This window comes from Saccoglossus kowalevskii, chromosome 20, assembly GCF_978046115.1.
Source record: "Saccoglossus kowalevskii chromosome 20, keSacKowa6.1, whole genome shotgun sequence".
NCBI lineage: Eukaryota > Metazoa > Hemichordata > Enteropneusta > Harrimaniidae > Saccoglossus > Saccoglossus kowalevskii.
The window spans coordinates 22,442,499-22,468,009 of NC_140660.1; the positions used below are offsets into that span (position 1 = coordinate 22,442,499).

Below are 25,511 nucleotides of genomic sequence, written 5' to 3' on the forward strand. Positions count from 1 at the left end.
TTGAACAGTTTGTTGCTATGGGGAAATTGCAAAGTAATTGTATCCTGGCCATTGATTTGATTGAACATTTTACTCTACAAAATATCACAAATTTTTAGTTCTTTTAGAATTTTCACATTGTTGATTGTGTCTTCAATATTGCAGAAGATTTTTAAAATCTGTAACAAACTACACTGTGTAACATTTATCACAAAACAGACATGTATATGTGTGACTCAACAGAAAGTCAAAGTAAGAAAAACTGGAAAATTATGCCGGACCAGTAAAAATGAAAATAAATAAATATGAAATCAAACCAGTGAAATTAATTCAGAAAGCACTCACTTGTTACTTTTGGCTTCATCTTCTGTTACACCCCATCTCAAATCAACCTCATACACATTAATGAAATGTTTCTTAGCTCTGGCTCTCAGTTCAGGAAAGACGAACCGAGTAAGTAAATCTCTTTCACCATGCATATCTCGGAATGTTGATGAAATGAACACTCTCGCTGTTCTCCACCTGAAGTAAATTTGAATCTAAATTATTGAGAATTGCTTGAACTGTCTGAATCCCGCAAATCATGGAAAATTTCGAAACAATTTTGCCTTGTTAATTAAATTTTAGCAAAAATCTGACATTTTGCTGATCTGAATCTAACTCAACACAACATCTGTCGCTGAATCTCAGGTTTTGAAACCCATTACAAAATGGTGGATAGGACACAAGCTTTTGATTCTGCTCAACAGAGACATGCTAAATCCATCCTGTTAAAGTCATGGATTACAAACATAGGTGATGAATAACAGTTAAAAAATTCTGAAACAGTATGTGCCAAAAGCTAGATGAAGTAGAAAATATTTGTGGATTTATTTTTGTATGCTTTGTTTTTTCTTATGAATCACACTTTCTGTATGCAAGAGTTTGTGGCAACTAATAAAACTAATCAAATATACAAATTGTATTCATTGCATGGGACCCATACTAAACAAGACACAAAGTAGTGACTATGACATAATCCATGATATAATTTCAACCTTGAACTTTTTAGCACACTGTTTTGCAATGAGCGGTTGACATGTTATTGGTGGTAATGTAGTTTTAGTGGTACCCGTGGAAACACATATTGGCAATGGTGGAGCAAAAACTCAAAAACAATACAAAATAGTTTAAACCGAAGTCAGCAATCATTTCATTGTGGAAATGTAAGACAGCATGTCACATTGATCATTATGAACTTTCAACCTTGAAATCATGACAATTGATACCAGTAAAAATAAAACAGTATTTTATCTACTTACCTGGGAGCGGTAGATATAACAGGAAGTGGTCTTTCAAAAGATTCCATTTTAGGAGCAGGGGTATCAGATTGAAGTAATTTTCCAATACCTGCAGTCTGAAAAAAAACACAGAAAACTTGTTCATTATAATTCTGAAAGAAATGCAATTTATACTTTAAAATATGACGATGATGATGATCAGCATTAGTACAGCATTTCTGATTTTATGTTTACAATATAATAATTTTCGGCTCCAATTATCATGTGCCAGGGCAACTCTGATTAGGTGCATGTTTTGAAGTTGTATTTAAGCAAAGTGAATTACTAACATTAGTAAGAAAAATGTTCACTGTAAAAGATAATAAACCTAGGGCATTCAAGTGTGTTTTTTTCAGCAAAATTTACAGGGAAAACTCTCTTATACCGTACTCGACCGCGTTAGCGCCCATGCCCGGGCAAGCGCCCACCCCCCACTTTTGCGCAATTTTTATATTTGAGGTCACATTCGGCAAAACACCCACCCCTTCAAAATGTAACTAATTTAAAACTTGGTCTTGCGTAACGAATCTTGGTAATCATTATTATATGATACAGCGTGGATATTGATCGCTGTGAACATGTTGTGAATGCGTAGAACACGGTAACCGTGCGTAAACTACGCTTCGACAATGACCTGTTAATACAAGTAAAATGCGATAAATATTTCATGCCATATACAGTTTACCTCTCAAAAATAGCTAGATACTAGTTTTTTGAAAAACCATGTCGTTTATTCGCTGAAATCAATTCCAACAGATCGTACTTCGACATCGATTAGTCACTTCCGCATTGCGTTACCGGAAAGTCTTCGGGAATTTTCCGAAGAATTACGTCAGTACAACACAGCTTTCTGATTAGTTAATAACCAACTTGACCCATTAGGTCAAAGGATGCTGCTGTAGGTCAAATCTGCAATTGCATCATGGCGGAAAGTGATTTTCATCGAGAGTTTGCGTACGACCCAACAACTTCGTCAGTGGAAATAATACGCCAATTTTGACTTCGACTCTGTTCCAACAGACTCAAATGTTTTTAATTCTGTAAATTATGGTGGTACGTAATTAATATTGTAATAAAATGTTCGTATTTTTTGTGATCATTTCTGTTTCTTCATTTTGAAAATCATTGACGACGCAACTAATTTAGTAATTTGATTTTCCCTCAAAGACGTAATCTGTCACTTGATGAATCAAAATTTTCATTTGCACTCTTTTTCGAGGGGGGTGCTCGGGTAAGCGCCCACCCCTACAAAATCGTGATTTTCTGAGTTGAGGCCCCTGGGCGCTAACGCGGTCGAGTACGGTATGTTCAGCACAGTAATTGATAACCGCAAACGTTACCAAGAAAAAACATGAAAGAGGAAAAAAACACCTGTTATTACAAATTACACTCCAAGTTGTGTAACATACTCGTCCAAAATATTTAGTTCAAATGCCCATAGTTGCATAGCTGACATGTTGCCTAGCCCTCCCCTCCCTCTGAACCACAAAATAACCTGAATGTTCATACATTCTGTATTCATGTATCCAATTTCATGACACCATGTATTAAAATATACCTTGATTGCTCTTAGATTGTATGCTTCATCAATTTTATCGACATGTGCCAGTTGTCCAGTATCTCCTCGTTGTGCGATATAACTCAATATCTGATCACTGTACCCTGTAATGTACACATCATTGGTATTACTTGTCCAACTCTCTTCACAAAACCTGTGATAAAAAAGGAAATACTTCTTGATTAGTGACAATCAAACTTAATACCACTCAACTTAATATTCAATTCAACACAATACTCTGCATTACACACACTGAAACAAATTTACTTAGCATTTATGCCAGCTAAGATCTACTTACCCTGCTTTATGCCAGCTAAGATTCACTTACCCTGCTCTATGCCAGCTAAGATTTACTTATCCTGCTTTATACCAGCTAAGATTCACTTACCCTGCTTATGCCAGCTAAGATTTATTTATCCTACTTTATGCCAGCTAGGATTCACTTACCCTGCTCTATGCCAGCTAAGATTTACTTATCCTGCTTTATGCCAGCTAAGATTTACTTATCCTGCTTTTTGCCAGCTAAGATTCACTTACCTGCTCTATGCCAGCTAAGATTCACTTACCCTACTTTATACCAGCTAAGATTCACTTACCCTGCTTTATGCCAGCTAAGATTTACTTATCCTGCTTTATGCCAGCTAAGATTCACTTACCCTGCTCTATGCCAGCTAAGATTCACTTACCCTGCTTTATGCCAGCTAAGATTTACTTACCCTGCTTTATACCAGCTTAGATTTACTTATCCTGCATTATGCCAGCTAAGATTCACTTACCCTGCTTTATACCAGCTAAGATTTACTTATCCTGCTTTATACCAGATAAGATTTACTTATCATGATTTATGCCAGCTAAGATTCACTTTCCCTGCTTTATACCAGCTTAGATTCAATTATCCTGCTTTATACCAGCTAAGATTTACTTACCCTGCTTTATACCAGCTAAGATTTACTTATCCTGCTTTATGCCAGCTAGATCCACTCACCCTGCTTTATGCCAACTAAGATCGACTTACCCTGCTTAATGCCAACTAAGATTCACTTACCCTGCTTTATGCCAGCTAAGATTTACTTATCCTGCTTTATGCCAACTAAGATCTACTTACCCTGCTTAATGCCAACTAAGATTCACTTACCCTGCTTTATGCCAGCTAAGATCTACTTACCCTGCTTTATGCCAGCTAAGATCGACTTACCCTGCTTAATGCCAACTAAGATTTACTTACCCTGCTTTATGCCAGCTAAGATCCACTTACCCTGCTTTATACCAGCTAAGATTTACTTATCCTGCTTTATACCAGATGAGATTTACTTATGGTGATTTATGCCAGCTAAGATTCACTTTCCCTGCTTTATACCAGCTTAGATTCACTTATCCTGCTTTATACCAGCTAAGATTTACTTACCCTGCTTTATACCAGCTAAGATTTACTTATCCTGCTTTATGCCAGCTAAGATTCACTTAACCTGCTTTATGCCAGCTAAGTTTCACTTACCCTGCTTTATGCCAGCTAAGATTTACTTACCCTACTTTATGCCAGCTAAGATCCACCCTCCCTGCTTTATGCCAGCTAATATCCACTTACCCTGCTTTATGCCAGCTAAGATTTACTTACCCTACTTTATGCAAGCTAAGATTTACCTGCCCTGCTTTATGCCAACTAAGATTTACTTACTCTGCTTTATGCCAGCTAAGATCCACTCACCCTGCTTTATGCCAGCTAAGATTCACTTACCCTGCTTTATGCCAACTAAGATTTACTTACTCTGCTTTATGCCAGCTAAGATCCACTCACCCTGCTTTATGCCAGCTAAGATTCCTTTACCCTGCTTTATGCCAGCTAAGATTTACTTACTCTGCTTTATGCCAGCTAGGATCCACTTACCCTGCTTTATGCCAGCTAAGATTTACTTACTCTGCTTTATTCCAGCTAAGATTTACTTACTCTGCTTTATGCCAGCTAGGATCCACTTACCCTGCTTTATGCCAGCTAAGATCCACTTACCCTGCTTTATGCCAGCTAAGATCCACTTACCCTGCTTTATGCCAGCTAAGATTTACTTACCCTGCTTTATTCCAGCTAAGATCTACTTACCCTGCTTTATGCCAGCTATGATCTACTTACCCTGCTTAATGCCAACTAAGATTTACTTACCCTGCTTTATGCCAGCTAGGATCTACTTACCCTGCTTTATGCCAGCTAAGATCTACTTACCCTGCTTTATGCCAGCTAAGATCTACTTACCCTGGTTTATGCCAACTAAGATCTACTTACCCTGCTTAATGCCAACTAAGATTTACTTACCCTGCTTTATGCCAACTAAGATCCACTTACCCTGCTTAATGCCAACTAAGATCTACTTACCCTGCTTAATGCCAACTAAGATATACTTACTCTGCTTTATGCCAGCTAAGATCCACTCACTCTGCTTTATGCCACCTAAGATCCACTCACTCTGCTTTATGCCACCTAAGATCCACTCACTCTGCTTTATGCCAGCTAAGATCCACTCACCCTGCTTTATGCCAGCTAAGATTCACTTACCCTGCTTTATGCCAGCTAAGATCGACTTACCCTGCTTTACGTCCACTAAGATCCACATTAACAAATAAGAGATTTGGATTCACAAGATGACGATATTTGTTGAGGAAATCCATAATACCACTTCCTTCAGAACCTTCTAATCTTGTGCCATCTGATAATATTATCAAATTATCAATCTAAAAAACAATAATAAATGTATGAGTATTATAAAGAAAATAAATTTAATATTTTCTCATCTCTTTTACTGTCTAAATTTTGAGGAAAAATGTTTTCACATTTTCACTAACTTGCTCCAAATTCAAAGTTGATATGATACAATGCAAAACAATTTATAGCACAATACAATGAAATGCATTATTACATACATGGCAACAAAAACAATATAAACAAGTCATTGTCAATGACACGTCCCCGTTCCGTTCATATTTGAGTGACACATACATTCAAAGCAGATCATGACCGAAATGCACCTGCATATGTACAACACATTGTGCTAAATCTGAACAAAATCCATCCATGCATGACCGAGATCCGGTTCTGGAATTGTGAAAATACGTGATTTTGATGCATTTTCGGCCTTAAAATGGCCATCATTTCGCTATTGTTAAGCAGATCATGAAACAAATGCACATCTCTATTTGTGACATGATGTACCATGTGTGTGTGAAGTTTGAACTTGATCAATCCAGACATGTCTTGGATACGAATCCAGAACTGAATTCTTTAAAACAAAATGGCCGCCAGTCGGCCATTTCGAACCCGATCCAAAAAAAAAAATGACGTGCATCAAGGTCCTATTATGTTTAATGTATGTACCAAATTTGAACAAAATCCGTCAATGCATAACTGAGATCCGGGTCCGGAATGGTGAAAATGTGCGATTTTGATGCATTTTCGGCCTTAAAATGGCCGCTATTCGGCTATCGTTAATCGGATCATGAAAAAAATGCATGTGCATATGTCCCATATAATGTGTGATGTATGAGTGAAGTTTGAACTCAATCGGTCCATGCATGTTCGAGATACAGGTGATCACGGACGCACGGACGCACGGACGGACGCACACAGGGCAAAACATAAGTCCCCGTTATCGAATGTGTTTCTTTTCTAGAAAATGTGGTTCATATATACTGTAAAACATGTCTTTTTAACTAGCATGTTATTTTAGCTAATTTAGCTAATCTGTAATTTCACTAATTCAAAATGTCACTAATTAGAATAGAGTATAGTTTCACTGTAAAATTATTGGCACTTTAGCTAAATTAAGATTCAGTTAGTTCATGCATTGAGTCAAATTCGCTAAAATGGCATGTTTTACAGTATGTGATCATGGGTCTTTGTGAAGCATGAGCTTTTACTTTAGCACTCTTTTTTTTTGTGTATGTTCCAAATAAATTATATCATATTCACATCACATTTAAACACGTTGTTTTTGTTTACATCTAATATCAGATGAAATTACATCTGAAATAGCAACAATTCACTACATGACTGAAATTGAATCATTTATTCATTCACGTCATTGAATGCAAACGAGTTCCACTCTGTCATCTTTGATGACAGCGGAGATATCGTCATGAAATGAACGAATCTCACAGAGGTCCAACCAAGGTGCATATTAATCAAGTATCAAACTAATTGAAATACAAGTTTTTAAGAAAAAGTAAAAAATAACATTTTTAACCAAAAATTATAACGAGCAGTCTCTCGACTGAGATACCTCCGCTATTAGCAATGCACATTTCAATTAAAGAATTGAAGATATCATTAGAAAATGAACAAATCTGAGAGAGGTCCACTGGTAGTACTTATGTGTATGATATCAAAGCAATTGGATTTGCAGTTTTCATCAAGAAGTTGAAAATATCACTTTTTACCAAAAATGACAAAATTAGAGCATTGAAGATATCATCACAAAATGAACATTTCTGAGAGACTATGGACGACAATCATCCATACCAAGAGCCCCCCTGTCATCTTAATAATAACTTTGACTCAGTATTATTTTGATACCCCCAGGCTAACAGGAAATGACAAAACCACAAAACTGGTTTCTCCTTAAACAATATACTGGATTCTTTCGTAAATTCGCCCAGGGCCGTTGAACAGCAGTTCGGGTTTAAAAAAAAATAAAATTGGACCAAAAAAACGCAAATTTTTCAGCAGGTTTTTAAATTGTTTTTTCAATCATTTCTAATGCCTAAAAGTTTCGCCGTAGTCATTGATGCCTATTCAAGAGTATTGATGTTTATTGCGACTAGCGTGAATGGGTTAGCTTCGTTTCGACAATGAGCTGTTATCGCTGTAAACAATGTTAAATTATTATTCAAATGCCCAGTTTATCTTTTGAAAACAACTAATTTTTTATTTAAAAACAAATCACGCCGCTTTCCCATCAAAATCCAAGCCAGAAGATCATACAACAGCATCGGCAAATCTCTTCCGTGCTGTGTTCTTCAATAACATTAACATATTTAAATGAGCTATGGTAATTTGAACACGTTGGCATCATCCATCATTTTCATTGTTTAATTATCGGTCAAAGCACACCATTTCAGGTCAAAACATGGCGGATATTCATTTCTACAGCATAGAGCATTGAAAATGCGATCGGAATCATTCGCTTACGATGAAATAAGTTGAAATTTATTTGCTTTTCATAACAATTCAACGAATTATTTTTTGTACGTTATTATAATCACTACTAGGTAATAATCAACAATTGTAAAACGCAGCATGACCGGATTGCGCTACCACGATCATTTGCTACTAAGCAATGCAGTTGTGTTCGTTGTTATTTGAAACTTCTTTTAGAATATACTTTTGTTACTAATAAAATGAAACAAAATAATTGTATTTAGCGCACAAGGTTCGTTAATGTGATTTTTTTTGAGAAAGATGCGCTGTCTACTTTTTAATCCAGCTAGAAAAAAATGTAAACAATTATAGATTAGCTTCTGGAAAAGTTTCTTTCGTTTTGGGTGGTCCAACTGCTGGTGTTGAAAATCGGCATAGGTGGATTTTTCAATGAAAATATAAGCCCTCTAAAAATATTTGATGATAATTTTTTTTTTAAATTTGAACCCCAAATAAGGGCCCACCAGCCGTGAAACCGCCCAGAGAGAAACTGGTAGTACTGTACCTGTAGTCTGTCTCTCAGCATATTTCTCAATAGATCAATTGGAATGCAGCCTCTTTGCTCAATGTTTTCAAAATCCTAATAAATAAATAAAGTATTGTTAGTAATCAGCTGGATTCAGTTTTACAGAGAAAGAGAATGAGATGAAACACCTAGTCATGTGCGTGCCATACGTTATATATTTACATTTACTGTATGAACAGCATGTGTGAAAATGTTGCAATGATTGAGTTGATGTATTTGTAGGCTTGCATTCTGAAAAAAGTAATATAAAGAAAATTTTGAAAATATCTTAATCTGCAATTAACACAACTTTAAGTAGCTGTATTATCACTCACATCGGGAGTCACAATTTTATGTGAACAAACAAGTTGAGCAATGAAACACACAAAAAAATGATAACAACTGAACAGATGAAGAATGATGACTAAAACATAAAGAATGATGACATCACTTGGAATGATACCCAAAGAATGATGACATCACTTGGAATGATACCCAAAAAATGATGATGACATCACTTGGAATGATACTCAATGAATGATGACATCACTTGGACTGATACCCAAAGAATGATGACATCACTTGGACTGATACCCAAAGAATGATGACATCATTTGGACTGATACCCAAAGAATTATGACATCATTTGGACTGATACCCAAAGAAATATGACATCACTTGGACTGATACCCAAAAAATGATGACATCATTTGGACTGATACCAACAGAATGATGACATTTGGACTGATACCCAAAAAATGATGACATCACTTGGACTGATACCCAAAGAATGATGACATCACTTGCAATGAAACACAATGAATGACATCACATGCACTAGAATACAACAAGTGATAACAACTGAACTGACAAAGAGAATGATGACATTACATAAACATACACACAAAATGCACAAGAACACAATATAATGACGTGTTAATAACGATTGAACTAAGACACAGAAAACGATGACATCACTTGCCCTTAAATAAAGAAGAATGACATCACTAGCACTGAGACACAGAGAATGATGACAACTTTTAAGATAACAAAAATCTCCAAAAAAGAAACCGAAATGCTGGCAGCAAATCATCCATATCACATACCTTGGCAAAGTCTAATAATTTCTTCATATTGTCTAGAATGGTACCTTTTTCTAGTTCTACGGATTTGTATACATTATTTGGCCCACATGCTATCAGTTGACACTCCTCACATGCATATTTACACATCAATCCCAGCAGAACACCAACCTCTAACACCTGAAACAAACATATAGGTAAGTCAGTATCACATGACCACAATGCATACATGGATTATTCTCACAGTAGTGACGCACAGTACGTCACTCAGACAGTATGCCATCACATCGACCTCCGCTGCATGTCGGACGATACTCCCACTGTACTTTTTTCGTGCATACTTTTGGGTATCCTCGTAATAACCACATATTACTCGCCTGGTGCAATGACAAGATCTCTTGATAACCATGACGATAATGACAGGCATCATGCCTAATTAGCATAAATTAACATATGATCTGAAAGTGTAGTTTTATAAATTTATGATTTCACTGCCTTTTTGACACTCTGTGTAGAGCGTGTGTTAAAAAGGTTATGACCTGATATCACTCATTCATGGAACTTGATACTTGTAGTGTCATGGGTTGTATTATCTACTTGCATTCAATTCAAAGATACTATCCCATGATTTGCTCGTGTCAACCAGCTCTAGAAACAAATTGGCGTTGATCCACAGATGGAAATCAACAGTTATCTTGTTTTAGTCCCACTATTGCCATAAATTTCAACTGCAAACTGGTTTGTGTTCCACTAATATCCCACAGAAATCAATATCAATAGTTGTCTTGTTTTGGTCCCACTCTCCCCATAAAATTCAACTGCATAGAAAAGTGTTATTATTACCGTCTTTGACGTTCCGAAAGCTCGTGCGGATGTACACGGTCTGTTCATATTACTTCCCACATTGCAGAATAACACAGTCCTACCATGAATTGGTTGCACGTTATAACTTGTTGCAATCTTGACGGCGGTGTCTAATGCTTTACGGTATTTCGTTAGCAGCTTAGATGTGTATTTTAATTCATGTGTACTAGAAAATAAATTACAAACACACACACATTTATAATATTCCCTATTTCATTAATATGTTCTTTAGTAGCACTGATCAATAATTTGAACCATTCATAGAAAGTTTGTTTCATTAATAGAACAAATCACTACTATGTGTCACATGTTTTAAATTTACACAGACAAGTCACAAGACAGTACGAAATGTGAATATGTTTAGATTTTAAATACAATGATTTATCACAGAATAATGGCCACAAAATAAAATTGTTAATAGGTTGTGACACATTTACATGAACTGAGTAACTGCAAAAATTTGAAATGAAAATATTGCTGCATTGTTTTCTGGATAACGTGGTTTTAGTCATTGTGCTAAGGCCTGGTAATTAGCCTGTAAACAAATGACTATGTTCAAATGTGTTCTTCTATATCCAGACTTTCTAAAAACATATGGTGAGATTTTGAATAAGATAGCAAACAAAGAATTCTTTTTCATTATTCCCGCTACCTTAATAGATAGAGCAGCAAAAACTGAAACAAAAGTTTCAATAAAAGGTTTATACATACTCTGTACGACTGTCTCCAGTAGCTCGGAATCCCCCTCTACCACGGCCACGGCCTCTGCCAAGACCACGTCCTCTACCACGGCCTCTTACAATTGGTGCATTTGTTGATATCGCTGCAGCATAATTCCCTGCAAATATGAATTATTATTTTTATTTCAGATACTATTAGGCTATCATGAGGATACCACAAAGTATGTATGAAGACAGTACAGTGAATGTATTAACTGACTTGTAATAGGGGTCAATGCAATCCTGTACTGCCTGAGTATATACTTTGTGGTATTCTCGTTATAATCTTATCATCTTTTTCTTTTACTTGTAGTAATTATTTTCTGAGCGATAAAACCATGATATGGCAATGAAAAATGTTTTGTCATGCACATATATTCATGCAGGGAATGGATTCTATTCCCAGTACTCGCTATATCGCTTTGAAGTATCCGATGTAAATAAAAGAAAATGTCCAAATGTGCATGTATGTAAGGGTGCCTCTTTTATCACACACTTGCACTCAGTACACAGAAACGCATTTAACGCACAGAACATCAAGTTTAGATATCATCACAATCAAAGAAAGTTTATTTCTACGACGCAAGAAACTAGCAAATAATTAGAAATTGAATAAACCATGGAGGTATAAACATGAATAAACTGAACAAGCTCAACGCTTAATTTACATATGAATAGCTGTGAATAAATTATCATCAGCAGAACATTACCGGCAGCGCGCACTGTGCGCCATTTTTGAAAACATGTGCTGTGGATTTATTAGGGTGCCTCTACATGGTAGTTGTACGTGAAAAAGGTTAGACGCATTTTTGTCTATGTGAAACACACAAGTACGCGTAAATCAAGACTTAAGTGTAACATACTTATCATGACCTATGCGCAAACCAGACTTGCTTGTGGCAATAAAAATTATATTTACTTTCAGTGATTGATGTATAAAATTTGATTTATTCTTTTTTTTTTTTCTATTTTATTATTCTTTAGTGGCATGATGTTTATCATGTGTTTGTTTTTGTTATATGGTCACCAAAGTTGGGTTTAAAGATATAGAGAAATTGCTAAGTCATTGTTTCTCTGGAAACAAGATTGAATATCTTAAAATTCGCATTTTAAGTGTGAACAAAAGTTGCTGAGTTAGTTTCCAATAACCAGCCTTTCAGTCTCTCACTTCAACTCCATAGACCATAGATACTAATGGTCACTAAAATTTTGTTGACAGTGAGAAAGCCACAAGACATGTCATTGTCCCTCAAATAGTGTTCCATTCTTCCCCGCCACCAAATACACTATTCCAATTACCATGGCTACACAGAACAGGGGAGACAGTGGATACAATGATTGAGAGAAGAAAACACTATTTGAGAACCAAATACAAGTCACATAGCTCTCTCGCTACCAATGAAACCTACGCTTCTAAGGTCTATTTTTACAGCGGGTTCATCTAGCAGTGTGTGTATCACGGCAACGGCAAGTTTCAAAGAAACATACCTCGTCCTGCTCCACGCCCCTGTCCACGCCCTCTCGTGAAAGATGGCATCTGTGTTGTCATATCAGATGTTGTGCCCAATGCTGATGGAAGAAAACAGGACATAGTAGGCCCACCTCTCCCTTGTCTATAACCACGTCCTCGTTCTCTGATGTAGGATGACGTCTCTGATGTCGTCTCAGATAACGTGTCGTGAGACGTGTCTGTAGGCGTGTCTGTAGGCGTGTCCAAGGCTATTAGGAAGTATAGAGACAAAACAGAATGAGTTACGTTGTATTAAAATTATGAATTTGTTGGAGTTATGACAACATCAATCACACTGAAACACAGTAAATGACATCATTCACAATAAAAACACAAAGAATGATGACATCACTTACACCAAAACACAAAGAATGATGATATCAGTCACAGTGAAACATAAATAATGATGACATCACTCACACCAAAACACAAAGGATGATGACATCACTCACAATGAAACACAAAGCATGATGACATCACACACAATGAAACACAAAGCATGATGACATCACACACAATGAAACACATGATGACATATAACTATCTGAAACAGGAAGGACATCATTCACAATGAAACACAAAGCATGATGACATCACTCACAATGAAACACAAAGAATGATGACATCACTCACAATGAAACACAAAGAATGATGACATCACTCACAATGAAACACAAAGAATGATGACATCATTCACACTAAAACACAAAGAATGATGAAATCACACACAATGAAACACATGATGACATATAACTATCTGAAACACAGTAAGGACATCATTCACAATGAAACACAAAGAATGATGACATCACTCACAATGAAACATAAATGATGATGAGAAACAACTCACTCTGAAACACAGTAAATAATGACATCAATGAAACACAAAGAGGAAAGGAAGTTAGAAAGAAGTGGGAAGGGTAGATCAGGTGTGATATGAGTGATAGGAGAACTAGAAGTGATATAGAAAAAAAAAGACAATCCATGATTCTCTGTTCACTGCAATGTTCGCACAAAAGGTGAGGACTGAATGTCTGCTACAAAAATAAAATGATTCAATTTTTTATTTTTTTTTATTTTTATAACTCAATGTAAAAATGCCGACTATTGAGAGAGTAATATTGTGTTGAGATACCCTTACAAAACTGACATAAACAAATGAGTACTGCACATTTTTGAGGTGAAAACACCCCCAAAATCTTCTTGCATTTCTTTAATTTTGTGCAATGTTTTGACATCATTACGAGGCAATGGCTTTGTTTGTCCTGTTTTTATGTTCAATTTCAAGCGTAAATGAATCTCGCAGTGAATGGAAAATAATCTATTGAGATACAATGAAGAAAGACGATAGAAAAGACACACAGACATACCAATACCTTTTTGCAGTGAGCGTTCTAAATCACCAAGTACTTCGTAAGCAGAAAAAAATCTGAACGGGAACTGTTTACTATAAATTACTGCTTTTTCATCGGTCAGCTTACGTAAAACCCAGGCATGGTGTTTATCACTGATGCCCGCTTGTATCATGTTACGAATATTTCGTAGCATTGCCATGAAAGGTAACTTTTTATGATCTGGAAAATGATTGAAATAAATGAAAAATTAACTTAACTGCTTTAATTTGACAGATTTTCATGAATTTTACATATCTGGGAGGTGTGAAACAACAAACAACAAGAAATAACTGAAAAAAGCCTGAAAAAAAAACCATACTATAAAATGACTAATTTTCACTGGGTTTAAATTTCGCTGATTTAACTTTCAGGCATACTTAGTGGATTTTAAAGTGCGGGGGTCGTCACCTGCACACGCAGGAATTGAGCCCCAAGTGACGATAACAATACACACTAAAAACGCAAAGGCTCATAGAGCAGTTCACAGTTATATCATTTAGATAATGTGTTCTATGCTAAATTTTACATATTCACTGGGTTTTAATTTAGCGCATTTTACAGTCAGCGAAATAAGCAAAATTAAAACCCAGCGAATAATTAATCCTTTTACAGTAACTCTCTGGTGCACTATACAGTGTTATGTACTACACTGTATATACCAGCCACATGACACTAAACATTGGAAAACTCTTTATAGAAAATCTATATTTTTTGGTGAGAACTTATTTAAAAAATGCAAAAACACAGCTTAATAAGTTAGCCACCTTTTGAAGGCTTGTCATAAGTACATAATTGAGTGTTTATACGAGTTCATCGTATTATTATGCTCCGAGATATGGACATCACATGATGTAATTCATCACAAATTTAATTATCATATTTGTTTTGCACAATCTCTGTTAAAGCGAGAGGGCCGTCACATGCGCACACACGGAAATTGAGTTCCAAGCGACGATAACACACGCTAAAAACGCAAAGGCTCATGGGTAGACGCTTGTTTGTAAACAATGACATGCTATGACCATCTGACGCATGTCGCATGTGCAGGTGACGACTCCCCCGCTTTAACATGGTGGTATACTTTCTCAAGTGATGTGAAGAAATTCTGATAATTGTTTATAGAAATGATTGATGTGTTGTCTGTAGTTTGATTTTTTCATCCATTTCAGCTTTATTCAGGTAACTATGACAATAGCTAAAGTTTTCTAGAAAAAGGGACTAACCAATCAAATCTTGCCAGGTGGTTGCTTTGTTCCCCTTTGATGATACCTGCGTCTCCCATGTCTCTGGTGTTGGTAGTTTCATCCGCTTGTCTGCTTTACTGACATCCCACTCCCCAGTCAATCCACTTTTACTAAAACTTTCTTCACTATCTGGATATCTAGATGTGAAATATTTGAAATGTACTTAGAAAAGATTATATTGTTAATTATCCTAACTTTTCTAATACGAATCTTATATTTTTGCAAAGGGATTGCCTAACTTTGAAAAGCAGTTGCCAAATTGTGCAAGGTTAGCTAACTCTGCAAAGATGTTGCCCATCCTATCAAAGGTGCTGACTGACTCTATCAAGGTTTTGCCAAACTCTTCAAATGTGCTGCCTAACTCATCCAAGGTGTTGTCTAACTCATCCAAGGTGTTGCCTAACTCATCCAAGGTGTTGCCTAACTCATCCAAAGTGTTACCTAACTCAACCAAGGTGTTGCCCAACTCATCCAAGGTGTTGCCTAACTCGTCCAAGATGTTGCCTAACTCACCCAAGGTGTTATCTAACTCGCCCAAGGTGTTGCCCAACTCATTCAAGGTGTTGCCCAACTCATCCAAGGTGTTGCCTAACTCTTCTAACTCATCCAAGGTGTTGCCTAACTCATCCAAGGTATTGCCAAACTCGCCCAAGGTGTTGCCTAACTCGCCCAGGATGTTGCCTAACTCTTCTAACTCATCCAAAATACTGCCTAACTCATCCAAGGTGTCGTCTAAGTCATCCAAGGTGTTGCCTAACTCGTCCCAGGTGTTGCCTAACTTGCCAATGGTGTTGCCTAACTCGCCCATGGTGTTGCCTAACTCGCCCAAAATGTTGCCTAACTCTTCTATCTCATCCAAGGTGTTGCCCAACTCATCCAAGGTGTTGCCCAACTCATCCAAGGTGTTGCCCAACTCAACCAAGGTGTTGCCTAACTCGTCCAAGGTGTTGCCTAACTCGTCCAAGGTGTTGCCTAACTCTTCTAACTAATCCAAGGTGTTGCCTAACTTCCAAGGTGTTGCATAACTTGCCCATGGTGTTGCCTAACTCTTCTAACTCATCCAAGGTGTTGCCAAAGTCATCCAAGGTGTTGCCTAACTTGTCCAAGGTGTTGCCTAACTCGTCCAAGGTGTTGCCTAACTCTTCTAACTCATCCAAGGTGTTGCCTAACTTCCAAGGTGTTGCCTAACTTGTTCAGAGTGTTGCCTAACTTGTCCAGAGTGTTGCCGAGCATATGTCTAGAAATACATACAACTACTGTATTTTCCTACACTTACTTTTTCCCAATCAGACACATAATATTAAAGACGGGTTCAGTTATATGTAGTTTCCGTATTAGCTGCTTGAGGGTAAAGGTCAACCTTATCAGCTCATCTTCATTTTCACTCTGCTCACTCAAATAGGATCTCTGAAATAAAACAAACACATAATAATCTATATGCACAACTTTCAAAAGGTCACACATCCTGGTACTTTGAATAATCTCTAAAAGGTCACACATCCTGGTACTTTGTATGACTTTCAAAAGGTCACAATCTGATTAAAATCTGATGTAGTGTGCGGGCTTTAATTATTTTGGCTATAAACTTATTTTAATTTTATTTTTTATTACTTTTGTTATTAATGCCTTTTAATTTTATTATTTTACTTTGATTTTGATTTTGTGATTTTTTTTTAATTCTGCCCTACCTACATCTGAGCCGATGCCTATGTAACGAGATTTCAACAAGACCCACTATCGACGATTTTAGTCAACGAATCACAGACCTCCTTCTATAGCGCACATGATGACGTCACCGGGCGGAGTCGGGTGGCAAACACTCAAATAAAATGGCGGATTATACCGACGTTAGCGACCGAGAATAACACGGCTTTACGGTAAGTTTATCATTGTCAAATGCAACGAAAGTCATTTTTATGTTAATATTGTGGCTCGAATGGTTCGACTTTAGATCGTTATTTTGCATAGTTATTCTGGGAGTGACGATTTTGTTTCCACCGTTTCGACCGAACACCAGTGTCTTTTTCCAGTCGCCTGCCCTGGAGACGGGTGATGTTTTGTTGACGATTGGGCCAACATCGTCTACGGTATTGAAGCCGTAGCTGTAAATATTCATCAAATTGTATCAACATTTTGTACATTATACAATAACTCTTTATTAAGGTAATTGAGGTGATTTGGACTGGAATAAAATATTTTTTATTTGGAACACATCGCAATTGATCAGGAAATATTTGTTTGCTCCAATTTTCTGCGTCGATGCCGTGGGCCGGTGACCGTTGTACAATTTAAAATCAGTTTGCATTATTTACTATAGCTGTTTACAGTGTTCTAATCATTACAATTTACTTATTTTTTTGCTTCCATTCTAGATAATTATGCTCAGTGATGTAAAATTGAAGCGATGACTGAATGAACGAACCTTGGCTGGCAAAGATGTATCTGGAAGTGTACACATTTGTTGAAAGTGAAAAAAATATTCAATGTAATGACAAAAAATGTAAAATGCTGAGGAATTTCTTTTGCAAATAAAAATATACTAGCAATTTTCTATTAATGGTTTATTCAAGCTGGCAAAATATAATGTACAGAAAGATTGCCCGTAGAGTATCGCTTCACTGAAAAGTAAGCAACCGACAGCCTGTATAAAAGGGGGGCTGTGTTTGGCTGTTACTTACGCGAGATTTGAACGGGACTTACATAGGCGTCGGATCAGATGTAGGTAGGGCTGAATTAAAAAAAATCACAAAATCAAAATCAAAGTAAAATAATAAAATAAATAAAATAAAAGGGCATTAATAACAAAAGTAATAAAAAATAAAATTAAAATAAGTTTATAGCCAAAATAATTAAAGCCCGTACACTACATCAGATTTTAATCAGATTGAAAAGGTCACAGATCCTGGCACTTTACATGACCTACATGTATAAAAGGTCACATATCCTGGTACTTTGCATGACCTCTAGTTTATGAAGTGCAGAATCATAATTAATTGTGATTTTCTCAATTATTTTTTTACTAAAAATGAAATGAATTGTCATTCAAGGTGAAAAAAACAGTTCAACATTTCAGAAAATAAAATTAATTGCAAAGTAATGTTGGTATCAAAAAATGTGTTCAAGCAGCTTTCATCCGATGGAATTTACAGCGTGCCTTATTATATTAGAGAGTAGTCTAAAACACAAGAGCTGATTGGTTGCTGACACAAGTTGTGTGCAAGCTGCTTTGCTCTGTCATGATTTACACGTACCTTCTAGAAATCAGTCTATACATTTGTATAAGTGCTGACCCAAGTTGTGTGACCTAAACATAACTCATGGTGTGAACTCTAATATTCAGTAAGCAATATACCTCATGGCATGACCCTTAAAGGTCACACAACCTGGTACTTACCTGCCTACTCAAACCAGGAGTCTCATCCACCCCATCCTCTTCATCAGATGTGTCCCTAGATGTACTATCAGATATCATTCTTTCCTTTTCTTTCTTTTTGTTGTTTTTGTCTTTCTTCTTTTTCTTAGTTTTATTGTATTTTGCTAGAAAACAAAGTAGTTTTTTAGGTTTGTAGGTTTCACACAATGAATAGAAAGTGTACTCCTATGTGAGTTACACAGGCTGCCACGAATATATCGCACATACATGTCTTAGTTGTGAAAAAGGACAAAAACAATGACCTTGGCATTCAAATAACCACAAAATGGTGTAATTGGACATGGTAATATTAGTAGTCATAGATTCATCTCACATAGTATTGAATAGAATCTAAAGATGGCTGCCGTTAACATGTTACTTAGCAACAGCCACAAACAAGTGTAATTGAACATTGTAATATTACTAGTCACAAATTCATCTCACAGAGTATTGAATAAAACTTAAAGATGGCTGCCGTTAACATGTTACTTAGCAACAGCCACAAAAGAGAACATTGTATTATCAGACTTTACATCCACACTTATACCATAGCTAAAAACAGACACAAAATGTTGTAATTGAACATTTGTAATATTAGTAATTAGTAGACTCAGATTCATCAGTATCTACACTTACCTAGCTGGTAGGCATCAAATTCTGGAAATTTAATCATCATAGCTTTACGTAAAGCAGACGGCAATGAACCAAAGTTGATGGTCTTATCACAGAGAGTCTGTCAGAAAATATAACAAATTCTGAATGTTAAAAAGTTCATTGGTATTTATTAATGTTTTTGGAAAATTGCATCGGATGTGTGCATATGTGCAGACTACAGGATATCTATGCAAATTCCAAAGATTTTTCAGAATGTCTGAATGTAGGCGATCACCTGACAACATTTTTGTTCAAATAAATTTTGAGAAGTTCATAATGCACATGGGTAATGGGTTAATGTGCATGATATATCATGTATAGCGCCCTCACCTGGTAGATTTCTGCCACATCTATCCAATCAGATGGTAGTCTTATTGTAGCGTTGAAGTATTTCTTAATAAATGGCCGGCATTGACCTCGGTTACTTGCTAACGCCAAAATAAAGTTAGGCACACTACGAATATTTAACTCGCGTCGAGCGTACAGACCAACCTGAAATGATAGAATCCAAAGAAAGTAAGTAATCATGATGACCACATAAAAATGTTAACAATACTAACAACATAATGTAGTAGTAATTTCAAGGGTTTATAAGATAAGGGCATGCAACTTTCATAACCATGTACGGAGAAATGCAAACTCATGCAGGACACTAGCAAAATGGTCAGAGATGAATTAGTTATTTCAAAAAATGGTTGATTTGCATCTTGCAATTTTGCAATTTTGCAATCACCGTAGTTTATATGGCATCTTCAATTTGTGTGTGTTCTTCATCGGATATCACACAATTAAATTTTCCTCATTTTATAAATACTTGATTTCTCTCATATTTCCATATTCAATCTTTTGAAGCTTTCCAATCATACCGTGTACTTGTACACACATTTGCATCAAGTATTAAAAATAAAAATGCGTAAATTTCAATTATTGTATACCTTGAGAATAAACTCTGGATCATACATAATCACTTTATCAGCCAGCTCCATGAGATGTAATCTTGTGTTGTCATGGCGATCATGAAAATCAGGAGAGCTCAATAAAGAAGCGCTAACAGCATTCACAAACGATGTCTGAAAAATATAACAATTTACCATATGACTATTTATCCAGGCTTCACCCTAACCCCTCCCCCCGGAAGTAATAGGTGATTTTTTGTTCCCTGCGAGACCGTGTGTATTGTGTGAAAGACATGGACCAACCGTCTACAGCAAGATAAAACTGAATTTTGGAATGCCTATGTTTCAGAAGGAAATATGGCATTGATATACTCTTACTTTATTAAAATTGAATCGTCAAATGTGAATAGCACACTTATTAATCTTGGAAATTCCCTAAAAATATTTTCACGTTTGTCAAATCCCACACGTTGTTTAATGCCGCTTTGACTCCATGACTTTTGTTCGTTCTGTTTTACGTTTGATTTTACAAATAACATGAAATCTCACAGTGAAAGAGAAAATTAAAATCAGAATAAATTGTCCCACTGACTTGTTCTATATTTGATAGAAACATTTAAATGTTTTGTTTATTTAAATGAGAAAGAAATTATTTATCAATTTGAAATAAATTATTATTATGAAGTAAAATTGAATACCTGTAAGTTTAGTTATATAAAACCTAGAAAAGTATCATCATTGTGCTCTGGTCAGATGACTTACAAGGCTCTCTCTGATTGGCTGTTTGTATGAACTAATTGAATGCCAACATTATTGAGCAAATTAAACTAGTCTGATGAAGCAAATACATGCATAAAAGGAATCTGATATCAACTTTTCAAGTCATTTTGACCACTATTACGATGACAATGACAACAATTCTAATTTACATTCGGATTTTATTCATTGCACACATGGTAGATTCAAAGAAAGCGACAAATAAAAACTCAGAACCACTATCTGATATAGAGCCTTGAAGAAACTATTCTTGTAATTAGATTGCTTAAATCTACCAGATATATCAAATTTTGACAAAGAAGAATAAATTGAAATTATTAATGACAATGATTCTCACTATTAAAAATTAAAATTTTTATGAGAATGCAAAAAACAGCCAGCTTGGAAGTTATTCTCAGACTGTACTGTAATTTTTTCAATTTGTCTCAAACTCCATAAACTACAACATGTTAGTAATAAAATAATGACATTAAGAATTTTAAGTTTAAATCATGTGTTTCACTACTTGGTATGATACTGCACCTATGTGCAATGCATCATGGGATATAACCTCCATTGTATGTCATGAAAAATTATTGTAACAATTAACTAACTGTAAATACTTTATTTTTGCTTGGAATTTATTTTCACTATTTTTGCTGAAAGTAAAATCCAGCAAAAATACTTTTTTACCTACTCATTTATTCTACATTCAACTTTCCAAAAAATCAGTGAAAATAAATTCCATACAAAACACCCAAAAAGTCTTTTCAGAAAATTAATTCCAGCTAAAATAAAGTATTTTAAGTAAAATAAATGTATTAATTTTAAATATAACATTATTAAGATTCATATCATTAGTATATTTTTTTTCTTAAATTTAAATTATTGATGACAATAAAACGTGTTTCTATTTAAAGACATAAACTGTTATGAGCCAGCTTGGGAGTTGTGGTTATAGTCACACCTCAACTTACCTTCACTATGGTAACCTCTTTCCTAGGTTTTACTAAGTTCAGCATTTGTACATCCATGTCCGGGGCAATGAATTCTGGGATATCCACTTTCAGGTCATCCCCATCAACTTTAAAATCATACTCCGGGATTTCATAATCCGTGTACGCTTTCAACTTTGATGGACTGGGCGCCTTGATAGTTCTCTTCTTTGTTTCATGCGACACCTGATTCTTTGTTTCCATTGTCGATGGCGACAGCAATCGAGACAATCGGGCATATGACAAAGATAAGCTTGATGACAATTCAGAGATCAAACAAGATGAGGTTAATCCAGGCGAAGTTAAACCAGATGAGGTCAGACCAGATGAGGTCAGACCAGACGAGGTCAGACCAGACGAGGTCAGACCAGACGAGGTCAGACCAGACGAGGTCAGACCAGACGAGGTCAAACCAGAGTTAACGTTGCCAAGTAAACTCTTACCAAGCTCTAAGGTACACCTTTTTGTTGTAAGAGTTAAACTTGGTTTTAAATTCAGCTTTGTATCAGTACTCCCCACCATTGATGCTGCACCCATCTTTTTTCTCTCAACTTTATTCCTTTTTGCTTCTGTCGTTGTCCGCTGCAATGTGGGACCAAGACCACAGGGTGTTGCTAAGGCTACAGATGACATAGTTGTTCTTGTCAGATTTGTCAAAGATGACAAAGACGACTTGCAAGGTTTTTCCTTTCTAAGCATGTTACCATGGAAACCTGTCTTCTCCCTATGATTCTTTATAGATGTTGTAGAGAGGAGTTTTAGTTTACACTCAGTTTTTAAGCCGAGCATTGTACCTGACTTTGTATCTGTTTTCACACTCATATTGGAAGCTTTTCGTTACCAGGACAACACTTCAGTAGTTACTAGGTAGTTGCTGGTTGCTAGAAGATGACACAAATATGTGCTAGTTAAGATACGCCATGACCAATGCTAGGGAGACAGAAATAAGATATAGAAATATTAAAAAGGAAGTGAAATAAAATAATTAAAAATTTAATGAGGTTATTGCAGGAAGGCAGTACATTGATTGTACCGACCGACACGTAGCGAAAAACGAAGCGTTATTGTACTGCATGAGGACATATTATAAGTGATATGCACTAAGGTCATGTGACATCTAATTATAACGTATTTTACTGTGTCTATTTCCAAGTTTATTATCCAGAAAAGTAACAGCAAAAAAAAAAAATTAAAAACATAGATTTTTTTTTAATTACTACCTTATACTAAGCCACTCATCGCAAAGCTGCTAAACAAAATATAAACACAAAATATATTCTGTATTCTGTATCTCATACAGAGAAGAATAAGGTAAAATATTCCTGATTAGGAGATATAATTTTTTAACACCTGACATTTTTGTTAATATCTTAGCTTTCTAGACTACATTTTAGAAAAAGTGCCTTGCTGAACATACTATCTGTACAAATATAATTATTTTATTGCACAACAAGATGATGAAATCGATTGTCATTTCTGGCTTGATAGTCTAAGTACAGTTTACAGACTAAAAAAAAATTCTGTCGCCCAATTTCAATCAAACCACTGTCAGGAAAGAACTTTTCCTCAAATAAAGATTACACTTTTCTTCAGATTATGTACCAATTACAATGCTTTATTTTCGAGAAAAAAAATCGAAAAAAATTGTTTCAAATGTGAACAAATTAAGAATAATAATATCTCCAAAGTTAGCAGGCTTTTCCTCTATTTTCCTGTGTATGAAAACTAGCAAAGGTGATTTTCGATCGAACATTTTTAACCGACCCTCAAAGTGAACGTTGAGTTTGCTGAGTGTGTTGTTCTAAAATCGTACAGACCTCAATAAATTACGCATCACTGGTTTCTCCAAAAATGTCTCCATATCGAGTAATTTCTCTTAATTGAGACCACAGTCCCAGTTGTGGAGGGACTGTGTTGAGACATAAATTTGTTCCTATCCGTGATTTCGCGGCGTTTTGGGTCCATGACAGGACCCAATTTGTTGGTGAATTCTCCTGAAAATAGGGAAAAGTTGCATGCGGACTGCCCATGTTACAACAACAGTACACAACAGCGGTACATCTTACTATTTATAAACTAAATCGAAAGTAAAATGAAAGTAAGCTTGCAAATTCAATCCCCGCCTGGGATGACAGCGCCTGGCGACGAACGCATTATCGAGCTTAAAGTCACTAAAACGGACAAATATCGTACAACACTTACCATTACAGCTTCATCCAACAAAGTGATGAGGTAGCGTTCCGTATTTCTTTGCAATCCGTAGAAATAGTCGAGATCAGCACATTGCAAAGGTTTGCATCACATATAAACACAGGTGACCTATGACCCGTGTAGCCTCGTCCCAGTACCTGTATTTATTTCTGGTAGGACACGGCGACATTCACGCCCATTCACCTATTACAATGACAGTGAAATGACTAATGTTTATAATAATAATATTATCAATAATTTATTACAATAAATACATATTAGTTATTAGTTAAACTCAATCGCACCGTACGTTTGCGGGGCACGAGGAAATGACGCCATCAACGGGTGTGTTAGCAAATGTGGTCGTTTTTACCGTATAGTAACCGTCCAACAAACATTGGAGGATCTTGGCTAAATCTGAGTATCTGATTTTGAAAATTGGGCTTAAATTAAAGAAATGAATATCCTAAAAAAAAACGATCACGTGAACAAAGAAACCAATTGATTTGTTGGACACGATAATTATTAAGCACATTCTATAATTGGTGACCCCCTCCCACCTCGTCGCGTAAAGGGCAAAAGAATGTGTCAACACATATTTTAAAACTAAAACATCAACGCGCTAAACATTAGGCTGTGTAATAATGCGAACAGAGCGAATACGTTAAGTGGTTTTACCTCGAAATTCAAAAGGCTATATTTTCAAAGCAATGGTGACAATAACATCAGAAAAAATATAACTTGCAAAAAAAAAAAAAAAAGTTGCAATTATACCAGAAATATTAGCGAAAATATTGTTTTCATTATTTGTATTGAACCATGTGTATGTCTGTAGAAAACAGATTAAGGGTTCAACCATTTGACATTATGGGAGTTGACTGGAAGAGTATGACCAGTGCATACCATTTGCTTCCCTGATAGCTAATCCTCATTCGCTTCCGTATGTAATGAACATGGCCGCCTACACAAAGTACTGTGTTAAACTTGCTCTACATAACCCTACATTTTACACCTAAAATAGGGTTGACCTGAGTTCATCTGATTTATAGAGGCACCATAAAGTAACTGTGATTCCATCAAGATATATAATTCAGCCTGGATTACAGAAGTCAAGTCGAAATTTATCAAAGTTTTCTACAGTCCCTACCATTAATAGGGATCAGCTTACATCATGGCAGACTGTGTACTATATGACATGTCAGAAAGTGAAGAAGGGGATGAATTGTTGGAACATATACCAAGCAAAGAAATT

At 35.9% G+C, this 25,511-nt stretch overlaps 1 protein-coding gene and 1 long non-coding RNA gene across 2 annotated transcripts in view; one reads left to right on the forward strand and one right to left on the reverse strand.

Annotated features, from left to right (window-relative positions):
* The window catches only part of LOC144352418 (telomerase protein component 1-like), a 104,493-nt gene extending 80,106 nt beyond the window's left edge, over window positions 1–24,387 (reverse strand). Inside the window, exons 1-18 of the mRNA XM_085494605.1 lie at window positions 24,272–24,387; window positions 22,052–22,999; window positions 20,358–20,492; window positions 19,753–19,914; window positions 19,405–19,501; window positions 18,751–18,893; window positions 16,633–16,763; window positions 15,336–15,493; window positions 14,095–14,292; window positions 12,697–12,927; window positions 11,201–11,327; window positions 10,469–10,655; window positions 9,650–9,805; window positions 8,544–8,618; window positions 5,432–5,577; window positions 2,857–3,010; window positions 1,281–1,375; window positions 325–501 (exon numbers count right to left, since the gene is read on the reverse strand). Coding sequence (XP_085350731.1) covers window positions 325–501; window positions 1,281–1,375; window positions 2,857–3,010; window positions 5,432–5,577; window positions 8,544–8,618; window positions 9,650–9,805; window positions 10,469–10,655; window positions 11,201–11,327; window positions 12,697–12,927; window positions 14,095–14,292; window positions 15,336–15,493; window positions 16,633–16,763; window positions 18,751–18,893; window positions 19,405–19,501; window positions 19,753–19,914; window positions 20,358–20,492; window positions 22,052–22,891 — 3,212 coding nt within the window. The 5' untranslated portion in view covers window positions 22,892–22,999; window positions 24,272–24,387. The remainder of the gene's footprint in view (window positions 1–324; window positions 502–1,280; window positions 1,376–2,856; window positions 3,011–5,431; window positions 5,578–8,543; window positions 8,619–9,649; window positions 9,806–10,468; window positions 10,656–11,200; window positions 11,328–12,696; window positions 12,928–14,094; window positions 14,293–15,335; window positions 15,494–16,632; window positions 16,764–18,750; window positions 18,894–19,404; window positions 19,502–19,752; window positions 19,915–20,357; window positions 20,493–22,051; window positions 23,000–24,271) is intronic.
* LOC146730150 (uncharacterized) lies at window positions 17,059–17,940 on the forward strand. The gene is made up of 2 exons (XR_014927955.1): window positions 17,059–17,233; window positions 17,729–17,940. It is a non-coding gene; the product is annotated as an uncharacterized LOC146730150 (long non-coding RNA).
* Window positions 24,388–25,511: the final 1,124 nt, after the last annotated feature.